The sequence below is a fragment of the Pinus tabuliformis genome, chromosome X (assembly GCF_031772625.1).
Source record: "Pinus tabuliformis cultivar Carrire ecotype Pingquan chromosome X, CPIR1, whole genome shotgun sequence".
NCBI lineage: Eukaryota > Viridiplantae > Streptophyta > Pinopsida > Pinales > Pinaceae > Pinus > Pinus tabuliformis.
Genome location: NC_142308.1, coordinates 1,183,354,360 through 1,183,371,338, shown reverse-complemented (window position 1 = coordinate 1,183,371,338; position 16,979 = coordinate 1,183,354,360). Strand labels below are relative to the sequence as shown.

General features: G+C 39.7%; 1 protein-coding gene across 3 annotated transcripts in view; it reads right to left on the bottom strand.

Moving 5' to 3' along the window:
* Window positions 1-16,979, bottom strand: part of LOC149144169 (F-box/RNI-like superfamily protein) — a 334,943-nt gene that overhangs the window by 196,333 nt on the left and 121,631 nt on the right. For all 3 annotated transcript variants that reach the window (XM_089450095.1, XM_089450093.1, XM_089450094.1), the window contains one exon: window positions 13,549-13,734. In XM_089450095.1, the coding sequence (XP_089306221.1) occupies window positions 13,549-13,734 (186 nt within the window). The remainder of the gene's footprint in view (window positions 1-13,548; window positions 13,735-16,979) is intronic.

Here is a 16,979-nt window from a genome sequence, read left to right as displayed (position 1 = left end):
GCACAAATATACCAAGAGGTGGTCACCTAAAATCAATTCCTTTTCACCTTTTCCTAGGTCTAGCCAAGTTGGGTCACCTAGGGCATCATTTTCCTGACAAGATAACCCTCCAAAAAGTTCGATCTCCTAGCCTCTCCTGGGTTGATGTCTCCCCAAGGCCTCCTACAATTTTGAAGCCATTCCGACAGTGGAGTTGTGAGAAAAGCCAAGCCCTAGCTCTGAGATCAAACTTTGTCCTAGTATGCCCAAGGCTAGTGCCTCGTAGGATCAATTCAACACCCTTTTAGTGAATATTCTTTCTTTGATCCTTTCCCCCTCCCTGTCTAGGTTAAGAGTATCATTGGTTGCTAAACTCTTATCTCCTAACCTAGGTTGGGTCCACTTGATCCCGTGTTGTCTCATTCCTTTGAAAGGGCAATTCTTCAAGAACCATCTGTGATACCAATTTCAATAAGAATTTTAGGGATTGGGAAACTCTTTCACAAATCATATTTCCTAAACCTAACCCTCAAATCCTCCCATCCTTCTCCTAGAAGAAATTGTACCTTGCTTAGAAAGCAAGCAAGCTCTATCCTTCAACCTATTTTGGAAAGGGATCATTTGGGTCACTCCACATCCACTTATTGATTTATCCTTCATAGGTGACTCCATAATATACTAGGTCTCCTCCCATCGGTGAAAGTCCGTAAATAGTAGGGAGCCTTAACTGAGGTGACAGTGGGCTAAGTTTCCATCTGTTGCCCTTGGTCTAGCATTTGACTTTTAGGGATCCCTTTAGGTCCCCTACTAGTTCGAGCGGTAATAGGCCTCTCGAGCCCAAAAGTATGGCTTTTCATTGGTATAGTTGAGTAATTTTGTTTATTTTTCATGGACACTTTTGGGCATGGATTGGTGGGGGGATTCGGCAGAAAGAGTGAGCTAGGTTTGTACTCTTGTCTCCTCTATCTAATTTGATGGTTAGCTTTGTATCCTAGTCTCATGGGATCTCCTTTACTAGACATTAGCTTTAGGGTTGGCACTACATGGGAAATCTCGATTTTGGTTGCGTGGTCCCGCTTCCCGACACCATACACATCGCTGCCTTCCGCACATTTTAACCCCATTCGTCACTTTTCCCATCTAGGTCCACATGTGTCCACTGGGTCCACATAGGGTTAGCCTCCCCTGCCCTTGTCCACACTTTGGGTGGCCTGGAATGATGCCTGAAGGTGGATGCAACAAAAAAGAAAAGAAAAAGCATAATTTGACAACTTACAACAGGGAATGTACCACAAAATGCAAAAGATGGTGGAGACATACAAATTTAGCACGTGGGGAAAAGCCAAGCATGAGCTCCACCCCTTATTTATGGCCATCACCCTGGTTCTTGTGGGCCCTAGATGAGCTACCTTCACACTACGGAACTCGTGACTGTCCCAACCCTTGGTGGGCGATGAGCTGCCCCACCTTAAAAGGGGGTATCTACTGCTATATCCAACACTTCATGCTCTCATCCCCTAGAGCCTTCAGCAGTTATAAAGAAAAATCAAAGGCCAAAGGTATATGAAGAAGGATGGAAAAGCAAAGGTCGGGGTAACTCGTACCATGATTTGCTCCCTCCTACACTCATATACCCAAGTGTGAGTTTTCCTCTTCATAGCTACCCTTGTACCATGACATGTGGCCTAGAGCCTTCTCCTGATCCCCACTTCGTTCCATCACTATATCACATGCCATCTACCCATTGATGGATGTACCATGGACATGTCAAACCCTTTAAAGGCTAAAACTGCCTAATAGGGTCCTTGGTTAACCCCCCTTACTGAGCTTGGAGACACTTGTACATACCAAAGCCCACTTTGGAAGGGCATGCCACCATGAAGTGTCCAATTGATTACATGATATGTAAGCTCTTTTACTTGATTACTCTAAAGATTTGTTGTATTGGAGGGCAAGGGGACGCATTGGATATTATGCAGCATTGCAGGTGGGTCTCCATTTGGGGTTTGTTGGGTCCAAGCCCTCCAGTAGGCCATATTGGCACTTGTAGAGTGAGCGTTGAGAGCCATGGGCCTCCACCATAACAAAGTGTACTTCACGAATCCCCAGCACCATCCAGTGATTGCTCGTGTTCCACCTTTTAGATGTGGATGATGCACCTAGATCACCATGCCTAGACTGCTTCACATTGTACCACACACTTGGCAAAGGTTCCAGCGTCCAGATGAGTATGTGTCTCACTACAAGAGACAAAGGGACTTGGCAAAGGTTCCAGCGTCCAGATGAGTATGTGTCTCACTACAGGAGACAAAGGGAGGGTTGATGCCATCATCCTAGCCTTTATAGATGGTTTACAGGCATTATCGATCTACTTAGAGACCCATGAGGATGTCATAGTGCCCACACACCCACTCAGGGACACGACATATGACTTGCTTGGATATCAAGGGGTCAACCCCTTGTCCACTATGTTTGGAGTCCATTCTCTCACCATAGAACACTTTGGACTTCATTAGGCCTTCTCAATGGCCCAATGGCTCATTATGTTGATTATTTTTCCCTCTTGAGAAGATTATTTTTATGTTATTGAGCTATCTTGGAGGGATTGTCACCAAGGAATGTTATTATTGCACATTATTTTATTAATTGGGGCTTAAGCCTAATTAGGAAAATCAAACTCTTTAAAAAGGATATAAATTGATGAGAGGCTCATTCATTCCTCTCATCATCACTTGTTTGGGTTTAGCAGGTCTTGTGAGAATTTTGCATTCCCTTTTGGAGGACGAGTTTGGTTTCATAGATGAATTTTGATGTTTGGATACGATTATCTTGATCTTGGAGCTTCAAATTTGTCTTGATTTGATGATTGGATATACTCATTGTACATGTAAGAACTTTTTTTCATGTCCATTCTTTACTGTTATCTGGTCACATAAATGTTGTTGGGATTTTCACTATCTAGGTCTAAAATTGCCTCTAATTTATGTGAAATTGTGGAATTTTTCATCTATTGTAGCGTTACATATATTACATGTGTCATGTATAAACGGGTGAATGTTCCTAGAGGTTATTTTCATTGAATATACCTTGATAAGTTATCAATTCTTGAACAGCGAAGTATAAATTCCTTTGGTAGTTGTTGCATGCCCTAATTTTCCATGCGAAGTTGTCTAAAGGTCTCCTTAACAGGGTATAGTCTCTCCAAATTACAAATTCACTTTGACTCCATCTCTCCCAAATGCAAGGCACTGATCCAACCACTAGTGGTCAATTAAAAGATTATTTTTCTCGCCTTTTTCCTCTCCTTCTAGGCCTAGCCCTAATAGGTCATCTAGGGCATCAATCGAATTCCTTTCTAGCCATCCAAACACCTCGATTTTTGGTCCACAACTGCACTGGAGTTTGCTCTACAGGTCCTCCAAGTTTGAGGCAAATCTGATAGTGGAATCCCGAGATATAGCAAACCCTAGCCACAATACCAATTTTTGCCTTAGGTTGATTTGGTTTAGTGTCCTCATTTGGATCATTGCATTCAAATCTCAAAAGAAAATTAGTCCACTGATCCTATTCTCTTCCCCAATTAGGTGAATCTCCTCCTTGATTGATCAACTCCACATCCTTGACCTAGTTGGGCCCACTTAGGTTCTTTGTGGTCCCATAACTTTGTAATTCACATTCCACAAGGATTACATAGAGTCCATTTCTCCATAAGAATCCTTAAGTCTAGGAAGCCCTTCGTCAAGGCATATCCTCTAAACCTAGGCTCAAGCATCCTCTTAGCCCTTCTGAGAGAGCCTATCACCTTGCTTAACAAGCAAGTAAGATATTCAATTGAGTCTCTCTTGTGAATAGGCTTTAGGAATCACCCCCATATCTTATCATTGATCCATCTATTCTCGTGATGGATCTCATATCGGGACTCCTCCCATTGGTGAAAGTTTGTAAAGAGCAAGGAGCTTTATGAGCTAATAGTGGGTTATCACTCCATTGTTGCCCCTTGACCTAGTAGTTGCCTTATAGGATCCCCTCCTAGGACCCTTACTAGTTTGAGCGGTAACATGTCCCTAATGACTAGTTTCTTTCACCAGAATCTGTGTTTTGATTGTCAGGTAGTTCAGCAACCTATGTCTTGGGCACTTTTTCCACAGGTACCCAAGCCATTAGAGAAGCATATTGGCACAAATAGGTGAAGCATTAAGGCTCTTGGGCCTTCTTGCAACAACAGCTTACCACACATGTTCCAGGGCACCTCCTATACCTAGGACGTTGTACCACTTTGCAATGGATTTGATGATTCTTCAAGATGACACACCTAGACCTAGCATGCCCCTAAGTCGACCTTAGCACCAATTGGATGGCAGTTGATTCAGGACCCAAATAAGGAAGGTCTCACCTTCAGAGACTAGGGAGGGCTAGTTGCACCTAAGAAGCCCTCACTGTTAGAGCAGAAAAAGACACTTTGAGCAATTAGAGACCCATGGAGACCACTTTGTGGTGCCCTAGCTAGAACTTGGGATTACAGGGAACCATTGAGGTGGATTTGAGGGCCAACCCTGAAATCTTGATTTTTACATGCTTCTACATCATCTTGGACACCTCATAGAACTTGGACATGGCATTCAGAGCTTCTTCATGCATGACATCAGCCCTAGAGAGCTAGCGGCTCACACATGTGGGCTTATTAGAGCATTTATGGTTGAAGCTAGTGGGTTGACTTGTAACCCAAGCATATTTTGTGATTAAACTTGTTTTAGGGGTGTCATTAGGCTAATATTAGGTCCTACTCATATAAATATAGGAGAGGCTCATTCATTTCTAATCATCATCACTTGGGACTATTTCGGCCCTCTTAAGATTATTTCGGCCACTTTGTATCTTGGAGAGATCTAATCTATGAAAAACTAGATTACTAGAGCATTGGAGAAGTTATATTGTATCAATGAAAGGATTGTTCATGCATTTTGTCTTGTAAGTGAGCCTTCTTATTGATGAATTTTTATCGTCTGTTTAATCTATGGAATGAATTGGTAATCTAGGGTTTTTCTATTGCACCATTTGTTATTGAAGATCAATTGTATAGAATATAGATATCATCATTGTATGCATTACTCATGAATGAAATGTGAATGGAAATCCCCTTGGTGAATTTTTGAATTAGCTCTTCCAAGTGAATATTGTGTTGAAAAGTGTAATGACATGTAATTATGATTTTATGTAATTGAAGTAAAGAAGAAAATAAAATTATTTTTGTAATGCTTGATTCATGGGTTTCATGATCAAGGAATTTTATTTTATAGTTAAGGCTCCCATTGTGAACCTTTAGGATTAGTTATCATGTCATAAAGTCTATAAAGTAAATGTCAAAGATGAAAGACCCATTTGGGCATGTAATTTATTGTAAAACAAAATTTGTGAACCCTCCAAGACCATGTCACAAGGTCACCTTGAAGTCAGCCTTAAGATAATTCTAGAAAGGCATGTTGACCTTGTCACTTGGAGATGTCAGATCATTTTGATGAGCAAACCACTATATATAGGCAGCTTGGCCTTCATTTGAGGACAAAATTTTCGGTCAAGCAAATATGAAGCAAGAAGAGGTGTGAAGATCACAAGGAAGATAGCCTCATAACCAACAAGAAGAAGAGGAAGAACGAAGTTTTTGGGCACTGTTTTAGGGCTAATATCCTCGCACATGTGGCAGAAACTAGGGTTTCTACAATAACATATCAGTCCTAAAGAAAGTCATCTAAAGGGTCTCCATTCCAGCTCCCTTGCTAGCTGAGATCACCTAGAGAAGTCTTCAAGATAAGCGAAGAAGGAAAGGGTCTCCACAATATCTCAAATCAAGATCACATGTGGGAATTGCAGGAGTGTAGTCAGGTCAAGATTTGAAGGACTATGGTAGGAGGTCGAAAAGTAAAGTAGCCGAAATTAGCAGTGCTAGAAGTCAGTTTGACCAAGTGTTAACTTGGGCAAGAAGAAGCAGTGAAAGGAAGGATCTTGTGACTTGGTCTTGGAGAGGTTGCGGTGTCAAGGGTCTTGGTCATGGTCTTGGTATTCGTCAATTGAAGTCTATATAGGGGGGAGAATTCGTTTGGGTTTTCCCCTCAAGTTGGAGTGGTTTTGGCCCTGGATGATCGCCTACATTCTATGTCTCTTGTCTCTTTATTGTTTATGCTTTCGTAACTGTTTAATGAAGAAGATCACTATAATAATCTAAGTAAAGAGAAGATCCTAATCTAAAGAAATAAAAAGCATTCACAAGCAGTTATCATTGAAGAGAAATTTCAATGATAATCCTAATGCCCTAGATTTCTCAACATATTGATCCCTCGCAAAGGTAATATTTAGGGTTTTGTTCTAGGGCATTGTTACCCACCACCTGTGGGTGACACCAATAAGAAAAAAAATTCTCCTTAGATGGTCTTCAACTGGTAGCCAGCAGCCACTAGATAGCTCAATGTGCCACCATCTCCGCCACTTGAGCCAGCCATTATGTGCCCTCGACCATTTGTTATGATAGTATGTTTGAAGGTGGGCCTTCCAAACCCAAAGGTATGGCTTTCATTATGTAGTTGGGTGTTTTTGCTTACTTATCATGGACACTTATGGGTATGGATTAGTGGGGGGGATTCAGTGAAAAGAATGGGCTTGGATTGTACTCTTGTCCCCTTGTCCAATTTGGTGATTAACCTTGTATCCTAGTCCCGTGGGATTTTCGTTATTGGCTACTAGTGTTAGGAGTGCCACTACATGGGAAATCTCGATTTTGTTGTCGTGCTCCAGCTTCCTGACACAACGTACATCACCCCCCTCCGCTCATTATGACCCCTCTTCACATATCTCCCATCTAGGTCAACATTTGTCCACTAGGTCCACAAGGAGTTAGCCTCCCCCTCCCTTGTCCACACTTTGGTTCGAGCCCAGAACGATGCCCTGAAGGTTGATGTAGCTAAAAAGAAAATAAAAAGCATAATTTAGCCTCTCAACAGGAAATGTACCATAAAATGCGAAAGATGGTCGGGGCATACAAATTTAGCACGTGGGCAAAAGCCAAGCATGAGCTATACCCCCATCATTATGGCCATCACCCTAGTTCCTGGGGCCCCCTATATTGGCCCCCTACATCATTAAGGAAACCATGATTGCCCCAACCCTTGGTGGGCAATGAACTACCCAACCTTAAGGGGGTATCCATTGTTATATCATTCCCATTGTACTCTCAACCCCTAGAGAGCCGAGCAGTTATAAAAGAGAAATCAATAAAAGGCAAAAGGCATATGAATAAGGTAGAAAAACAAAGGTCGAGGTAACTCATGTACCACAATTGCTCCCTCCTGAGTCCTACATTCTTACACCCAAGTGTGGACTTCCCTTATCTTAGCTACCCTTGTACCATGGCATGTGGCTTGGAGACTTCCCCCGATACCCCACTTTGTTCCATTATTACATCACATGAAACCTTCCATATGACGGATGTACCATGGACCTGTCACTCCCTTAGAGGTTGAAACCACCTAATAGGGTCCTTGATTAATCTCCTCCTTGAACCTAGAGACACCTGTACACACTAAAGCCCATTATCGAAGGGCATGCCACTATGAAGTGCCCACTTGGTTCCATGATTTGTAAGCTTATTTGCTCAATTGCATTAATGAATTATTGTATTGGAAGGTGAGGAGACACATTGGATCTTATACAAGATTGCAGGTGGGTCTTCATCTTGGGGTTTGGTCTCCCTATACGAGGTCCAAGCCCTCCAGAAGGTCATATTGGCATTTGTACAGTGTGTGTTAAGAGCCATGGGCCTCCAATATAGCAGAGAGCAGATAGACATGCCATGGGATCCTTTAGCACCTTTCATTATTGATGTGTGTCCCACTTATTTGATGATGATGATGATGCATCTGGACCACCTTGCTCAATCGGTTATACTCTTGCAACACACACACTTGGCAACTGATCCAGGGCTCAGATGAGGCTGTCTCACCATGGGAGATAAAGGAAGGGCTTGCATCATTGTTCCAGCCCTTGCAGATGGGATACATGCTTGTTCGATTAAGTTGGAGACCCATGAGGATGATTTTGTACACCCACAGCCACTTAAGGGCACCACAGGTCATTTTCTTGGAGATCAAGGGGCCATCCCCTTTCATCACTATTTTTGGAGCCCTTCTATTCATTTTGGCACATGTTGGACTTCATTTGGCCTTCCAACGGCCCTCTTAGCTACTTATCTATCATTTCAGCCCTCTTGAGAGGCTAATTATTCTTATTGTGGAGCTATTTGGTGGGCTTGTCACCAAAAGGATGTTATTTTGCACATTATTTTTATTGTAGGGGCATTATTAGGCATAATTAGGCCATTCGAATCCCTTGGAGGATCATATAAATATGAGAGAGGTTCATTTGATCTCTCATCATCACTTGGATTTGTATCTCTCTCTTCTTGAGAATTTTGCTATAGCTATTAATGGACAAATTGGAGAACTATTGATGCATTTCGATGTTTGGATATCTTTTCTTGGTCTTGGAGCTTCAATTTTGTCTCTCTTTGATGATTGGATATATTTGCTATACTTGTAAGTTCTCTTTCATGGTTTATCTCTATCTTTTGTATACATGACTAATGTATGGAATTTTCGCTCATGAAATCTGAAATTGTGCCCTAATTGAATGTGAATTTGTCAAAATTTTGATCTTGTGAGGATATTGCATATGTTACATGTTTGGGTATAGTGAATGAATGTTCCTAGGGGTAACTATCTCCATAATTGCCTTGAGAAGTCATCAAATTGTTGCAATAAGAAGTATAAATTCCTTTGGTAACCTAGTAGTTGCCTCTAGGGCCATGTGAAGTTTCCATAAGACTCCTTGATTGGGTAAAAGCACTCCAAATTTTGAAAGCACATTGACTCCATTCTCCCAATAGGCTAGGCACTAATCTTATCCTTGGTGATCACCTCAAAGAAAACCTTTTCTCACCTCCTATCTCTTCTTTAAGCCCTAAACTTAGAGATTTCCTAGGGCATCAAGTGAAATTCAATTGAGCCATCAATTCTGAGAGTGAGTTGGACTACAAATGCACTAGGGTGTTCCCTAGGCCCTCACAAATTTTGAAGAATTTTCCACAGCTAGATTTGGAATTATCCCAAGCCCTAGCTCCAACTTCGTTCTTGTCCCTAGGTTTCCTTGGTTAGTGGCTTCCTTAAGGGTCATTGCACTAAAAACTCAAGTTAATTTCAATTTCATTGACCCTCTTCTTCTCCCTTGCTTGGCCTAGATCTTTTGTTTGAAGTTTCACCCAAAACCCTAGGCCTTGCTTGGGTCCACTTGGGCTTCTTTGTGGTCCCACACCTTCATCATTTCTATTTCACAAGACCACTTTAGAAACCCTTTTCCCTTAAGGATCTTAGGTCTAGGGAATCCCTTATCAAGGAACATCTCTAATCCCTAGGTCTAGGCTTCCTCTCAAGCCTTTCTTCGAGAGCCCCACACCTTGCTTCTAAAGTAAGAAAGCCCACACAATTTGAGTCTCTCCCATGAATGGGCTCTTGAAATCACTAACTAGTCCTTCATTGATTTACCATTCATAGTGATTTCCCTCATACCGAGACTCCTCCCATTGGTGAAAGTCTGTAAAGAGCAAGGGCCATTAACTAAGGTGATAGTGGGTCCTTGTCCCATTGTTGCCACTTGGTCTAGTAGTCGCCCCTTTGGAACCCCTCCTAGGAACCCTGCTAGATTGAGCGGTAAAGGCATTAAAACATTTTTATTTCTTTGCAAGATTTGGCTAATCTATCACACCCATATACTCCATCAACCCAAGGACTAGGCACTAGCCTTGTCAAATTGGTGAAACCTTATTTCATCCATAAAAATGAATTTCGTTTTCTTTTTCTCTTTTATTGGTGGTCCTCTTAAGGATAAGTGGCTTATACTAGGGCTTAGAGAAAATTCTCTTCAAAGGAGAATCTAAGGTGTTGGAAGGATTTAACATCAAGAGGAGACTTGGTTTCCTAAAAATCAACCTTCTTTCGTGGCTAATCGATCCATCTTAAGCCTCAATTTTCTTGCCCTAGCTAGTTTGCCTTGGGAGAAATCCTAGTTTTGCTAGGCTTCACCTTGAGGACATTTTGAAGGTTCCATATACTAGTGCCCTACTAATAGTCATTGTTGGACCTTGGCACATTGACCTTAGGATATTCCATTTTGCATGTTGTTTCTCAATCCCTATGTCTAGCGTGATCTAATTAGGCCTTTTTAGAGGATGTGAATTGCCCTCTTTCCATTGGTTGAGCCTTGTACTTAAAAAGAACCATCCTTTAGTAGCCTCTTGTATCACCTTGAAACTTTAAGCCTAGAATATCTCTCATAGGTCACCTATTTACCGAGAATCCTCCCACTGGTGAAATTCCATAAACAGCAGGGTGTAGTGGTTGTGGTGACAGTGGACCACACCTCATTGTTGTCACTTAGTCTAGTGCCTGCGTTGTAGAGCACCACTCTACAAGACCTGCTAGATTTTGAGGCAACAATGCCAAATAACCATCCTAGAGAACTAATCAACAACCACAAAGGTACAATCATTACCATGCTTGGTGGGGGGGGGACCCAACATGTAATCCATGGATACTAACTCCCAAGACTTGTCTAGGAGAGGTACTAGGGTAGGTAGAGGAGTGTACAACTTGCTTCTTAATGGAAACAATCTGATATACCAATTAATGTCTTGTTGAAGTTTTGGCCAATTGAAATGTCGTTGAAGTAATGCTACTATCTTCTCCACACCAAGGTAAGTGGCGTGCCACTCAACGATAATGTGCCTCCCAAATTAGCATTGCACTCTCATTTGAAGGAACACAAAGAGGGCACAGATAACACAAAAGTGCATCCCAAAGATGAAATTTTGGAACTCGTTTACCTATAACTAATGTCTGAAATGTAGAAGCAAAATCAAGGTTGGTACTAAATAATTGGGGCCACCTAGAACTCTCATGGTAATAGGAGTTAAGAAATGTAGCTAGCACCACAACCGAGGGCCAACTAAGGTAGTCTGCAACAAGGTTTGTGTTGCCCTTCTTGTACTTAATGTTCAAGTGGAATTGTTGCAAGTATGTGGACCACTTATGATGGCGATTGTTTGAAACTTTCTCTATGCTTACATGAATTGCAAGGGATCGTGATTCCATCGTCGACATGCCTACATAATGGAGTAAATCTCCCTGTCATAAGTGGTGTACCTGTGAACAATATCAAACTTTCAAAGTGAGTCCCTGTTGAGTGAGGACTATACCAATAACATAGTCAAAGGAATATATCTCAACCTCAATTGGTTGTTACAAATCTTCTAGAGTGAGGAACAGTGTTGAGCAAAGGCAATGTTGAAGATCCTAAAACGATTTTTCTTGTGACTCAAAATAAAAAAACTTGGCTTTAGCTCCACCCTTGGTCACTCGACATTAAGGCCAAGCAATATGAGAGTTCCCCAACACAAACCTACCGTAGTCGTTGACAAGGCCCAGAAGGCTACAATGTTGAAATCACAAATGACTTGGATCTTGGTTGGGTCAACATGCACCCCATGTTCATCCATGATGTATCCTAGATACCAAATCCTTTGCATGCCAAATAAGCATTTTTCTAGATTGGCATATAACTTGCACTAGCACAAGGTGTTTAGGATCTGTTAGATGTGTTATAAATGGTATTCCCAAGCTTTGTTGAAGATGGCGATGTCATCCAAATATAAGAACAAAAAAGAGTTGGTGAAAAATTGCAAGATATCATCCGTGGATGTTGTTGAAGCATGACTCGAGCCAAAATGCATGACAAGCTTGTCCAAGTCCTAATCACGACAGAGCAAGCTTGTCCAAATGAGAGCATATTATCAAATGTTAATCAAAGAATAATCATCTTACTTGGTGTATGTGACTTACCTTCACTCCTGAGCATCAAAGATAACCGTTTATTGTGATATCCGAGTGGGATTTCAAGTGCTAGTTTGTATTTCCAGTTGTATTTGGAACTTGGTTAGGTCAACATGCACCCCACGTTCATCCATGATGTATCCTAGATACCAAATTCTCCGCATGCCAAATATGCATTTTCCTAGATTGGCATATAACTTGTGTTAGCACAAGGTGTTTAGGATCTATCGAATGCGCTATATATGATCTTCCCAAGCTCTGTTGAAGATGACGATGTCATCCAAATAGAAGACCACAAAAGAATTTGTGAACAGTTGCAAGATATCATCATCATCCTCATGAATGTTGTTAGAGCATTAGTCAAGCCAAAATGCATGACAAGCTTGTCCAAGTCCTAATCACGACAACCGCAAGCTTGTCCAAATCAGACCATATTATCAAGTGGTAATCAAAGAATAATCATCTTACTTGGTGTATGTGACTTACCTTCACTCTTGAGCATCAAAGATAATTGTTTATTGTGATATCTGAGTGGGATTTCAAGTGTTAGTTTGTATTTCCAGTTGTATTTGCTTATTTGGTGAAGTGTGTAGAATTGGGACACCCCCCGTGGCTTTCTAGGAGTTGGCCTATAGTGTGACAAAATAGTGTTGAGGTGACAGCAGGCATATCTCTTGCATGCTTACCCCATAGCATCTTGACTGTTACCTTGCCAAGGTTGTCGATCCAGGCAGTAATAGGCCCCAAGGAGGCTGCAACTTCCACATACAAACTCAAATTGTGCACAATATCCCATTGGAAAGATCTCAATGAAAAGAACAACTTCAATCAAGGATTAGGTATGCCTGCGGAAACCCTAATCTATCACAGGGCCAAAAAACACTGTTTAGAGCCGGAAAAACACACCACAATTTTGCGACCTGAAAAACTATAGAAAATTTGCCAAGATGGGGAAGCATTTTGAATCAGCAAAAGAGATGGGTGGGCACTGGCCACCGATGTCCACCTAGATCATCCTTCTTAGGGTTATATGGGCATTTTTTTCTAAATCCAAATTTTATCCATCACCTTAATTACCACATAGCAAGGTCATACCAAGCTCCAAAGAGTCTTTTCTTAAGATCTGAGAAAATAGCATCCAACTAGCTCACAGTGTATAGATTGCTTTGTTATTGAAAACCATTCTTTCAAAAAGAAATTGGAGAAAGTACTATAGAGGAAACAATGAAAGGAAAACATTGTCATTTAGAGACACATGAATTTATTGCAGGAAAACATTAAGAATTCACCTAAAAAAATTTATATTAATGCTACCTTAAGTACATGGAGATATGTAATTTTAATACCATAAAGGTCCAAAAAGAGAATATTAGTATAAACAGAAATTATACCTAAAACTATTTGAATGCATTTAATGCTTTCTTGTCAGATGCAAAATGTTTTGCATCACATAGTATAATCAAGTTATATGATACAATGATAATTTTGTATTAGCAAATTATCAAGGGAAGAAACATGTGAGAACAGATAAAAACAAAAAATAAAAATAAATAATTAACCGATTTATTATAAAACTAATACACCCTTAAGTGAACATAAACTACATAAAAATTAAAATAGAAGATGGATAGAAGAGTACCGGCAATATCGCCCAATGGATTCAAGGCCATTAGTACCAATGTTGTGACAACCATTTAGTTCAAGTCGTTTAAGTTCACTACATCCATTAGCAATTGCAACTAAACTTTGGTCACTTAAAAAGTAACAGTCACTCAAAGAAAGAACATTTAATGTCTTGCATCCATTTCCTATTGCCTGAAGGCTCCTGCATATACCCAAAGAACAAAACTCATTATTAGTGTTTTTGACAAAATCAGTGTTAAGAACAAAATCACGTACAGAAAATCACTTTGAACTAAGAAGTTCTTTACTACATTTTGATACATTAGACAAAGTTTCCATTTACCAATGAACATAAAGGTCGAGAACTAAATTATTCTGGTTATGGTTAAGGCTAGGTTTCATAACCTCATCTACATCAGGTTTGCTATATGGAAGAAACCATACCATTCAAGCATTTCTTTACACATTTTTAGACTAGCTCAACATGAATAGCACATTTCTCTTATTTATTCAAAGCAATGTCCTCATTGATTCTTTGACTTTTCCGTAAGTAAAGTATTGGCTACATGGTTAAGCCTAGGTTTCATAATTTCATCTACATCAGGTTTGCTATATGGAAGAAACCATACCATTCAAGCATTTCTTTACACATTTTTAGACTAGCTCAACATGAATAGCACATTTCTCTTATTTATTCAAAGCAATGTCCTCATTGATTCTGACTTTTCCATAAGTAAAGTATTGGCTACATTTTAAAGAATATTTTAGTGTTTTGTTCAAATGTGGTAATAGATGATCTAAGGACCATAGATAGATCGAAGATTTGAGATCAAGGATTGTGTTTAATTGTGAAGAGCAGTTCAAATCAATGGTTTAAGAGCTATTCTAGGGAATTGTGGAGTCTACAACTCCAGCCCTACTGAACCTCGTCTAGTATGCATTGTGTTCTTTTAAACGTGCTTCTATATGCATGTACACACAAATGAGCTTGCCTTGCATTGTACAGTTTAACCTATATGGGTACTAGGGAGTCAATCATCAAGATGTGGTGCAAGACTTGAATAACCTACTGAAGTTTAGTGCCTATTAAAATAGTATGTAGTGCTAAGAAGCATTGAATGTCTATACCATGTAGCACCTGTGAGCATGTGTGGTGTTTGTTCTCCACAATATATACGGCACACATGGGAATATAATATTTATGCTTATTGGCATATGTAGTTTATATTTTAATACTTGTGATTCAGATAGGATGACACACTATCTTGTACAGTGCATGCTCACAAATTGGACTTGAGAGGCAGATCAACTGCAGGTGCAGCACAATACCCAAAATTTAAGAATAGTGGATCCGGCATTGTGTGTGTCTCTGTGTATTACTGATCATTGGCAAAATACAAATAACACTAATTTGAAACAATGATTCATAAAACTTATATGATACATCAATTCCTTACATGGTCATTCCTAACTTAGAATTATAGAATTGATAAAATCCGCAGTGCCAAATCAAAAACAAAGATGCGAATTTATTTTTAAAAATATGTGCTAAAGAGGAAGCTGTCAAAGTGTTCAACGGCCAAAAATTAGCATTACTCATCATTATACTAATTTTTGTCCTGAATTTATTTATAAATATATATGCCAAAGAGGAAGTTCCCAACTTGGTAACAAGAAACACCTGCAGAAGCAGGACTGGAGCCAGATGCAAAAACAGAATTAGAAGCAGAAACAAAACCATCTGCACTAGCATTTCCATAAATGATTCATCAACCTCTGCAAAGAGGTCTTCACTAGAAAAGCATCCCAAAGACAAATCAGCCAACATCATGGTAGTGATGAACAGATCAATATCCTTAAGATTCATATCCCTTCTGAAGGCCTCTTTTTGTATTCAACCATACAATGAGAAAGAAGGCCTGATGAAGTTATATACATTTAAAGGTCATGTACAGTACTTCAGAAAGTTAAGTCAAAAGCTACACTTTGTAATAAAGTCAATTTATTATGGCTTTATATTAGATCAAAATTTTGAATTATTTTCTAAACATGGGAGTATGAAATAAATACTTGTCAGCCTAAAAAATGGATAAACTAAAAAATTTGCAAAGCACCTAACTATCGAGCTAACCTATCTCTCAAGGAACAAATGCTACCACACATAAGCTACTTTGTAAGAAGAAACAAATTAAGAGACAAAACAAACCTAATAAATATATTAACCAACAAAAAGGAACCATCATACCATTAACAAGAATTAACAAACTAAAAGAAAACCTACAAGACAACTACCTGTCTATATTAATGAAGCTAAAACAACATCAAACAAAGGAAGAAATAACAAAAAAGAAACAGCAAGAAAGCTATAAACCTATACTTATGAAAACTAATAGCATTATAACAAAAAGAACACTCTAACAACAGGAGAGAGAAATAAAAATATACAGGCAACCTTCAAAACCCTAAAAAAACATATGAAGAAAATATGAAATATAGGACAACTAACCCAGAGGGATAATGTTGAAATATGTAAATAGGTTCGGTCTTCATAATGACATATGTAATCATGATTTGATGTTTTTGATGTAATAAGAAAAATAAATTTATTATTGTTGATCTTGAGGCATGGGTTTCATGCTCAAGAGAATTTATTTTTTAGGTTAAGCTCCCATTGAGAGCTTTTACGGCTTGTCATCGAGTCTACAAGTCTAGGAAGTCATTGTCACATATGAAGGACCCTTCTTGGGCATCTTACATATTGTAAGAAAATTTAATTGAGTCATTGTAAGAGTCAAAAAGACCCTCCAAAGACCTCATCACAAGTGCACATCAAGTCGGCCTTCAAAAGGAGCGATAGACCTATCTAGAATGAGATATCGGCCTAAACATTATGACAAGTCGGCTCAAATGGGTGGACAATAAAAGGCATCATTCCAGCATCCAAAAGGAAGAAAGAAGTGTGAATAAAGGAAGGAAAGAAGCCTCTCATCCAGCGAAGAGAAGGAGAAGAAGATTGAAGGATTTTAGCTGAAGTCACAAAGAAAAGTGTGCAAGCATAGCGAAGGAGAAAAGCCACACATATCTGCCCAATCAAGCTCACATGTGTGAGATCTTGACAGTTGCAGGTAGGCCGAAAATTTCAGATCTGTGAAAAGAGGCCGAAATTCCAGAGAAGCTGAGAACAGAAGTGCAGAAGTCAAATTGACTAGCGTTGACTTGCAGAGGAAAAGGAGTTGTTCAAGAAAGCCTTGTGACGTCTTGGAGAGTTTCTTAGGTCAAGGGTCTTGGAATTCATCAATTGAAGATTCTATAAGAAGAAGAATTCGGTGGGTTTTCCTCTCAAGCTTGGAGAGGTTTTGGCCCTAGATGGTAATCTATATCTTGTGTCCTTTGTCTCATTGTTCATTATGTTTTGATAACTGTTTGATGAAAAGAACTCAATAATAA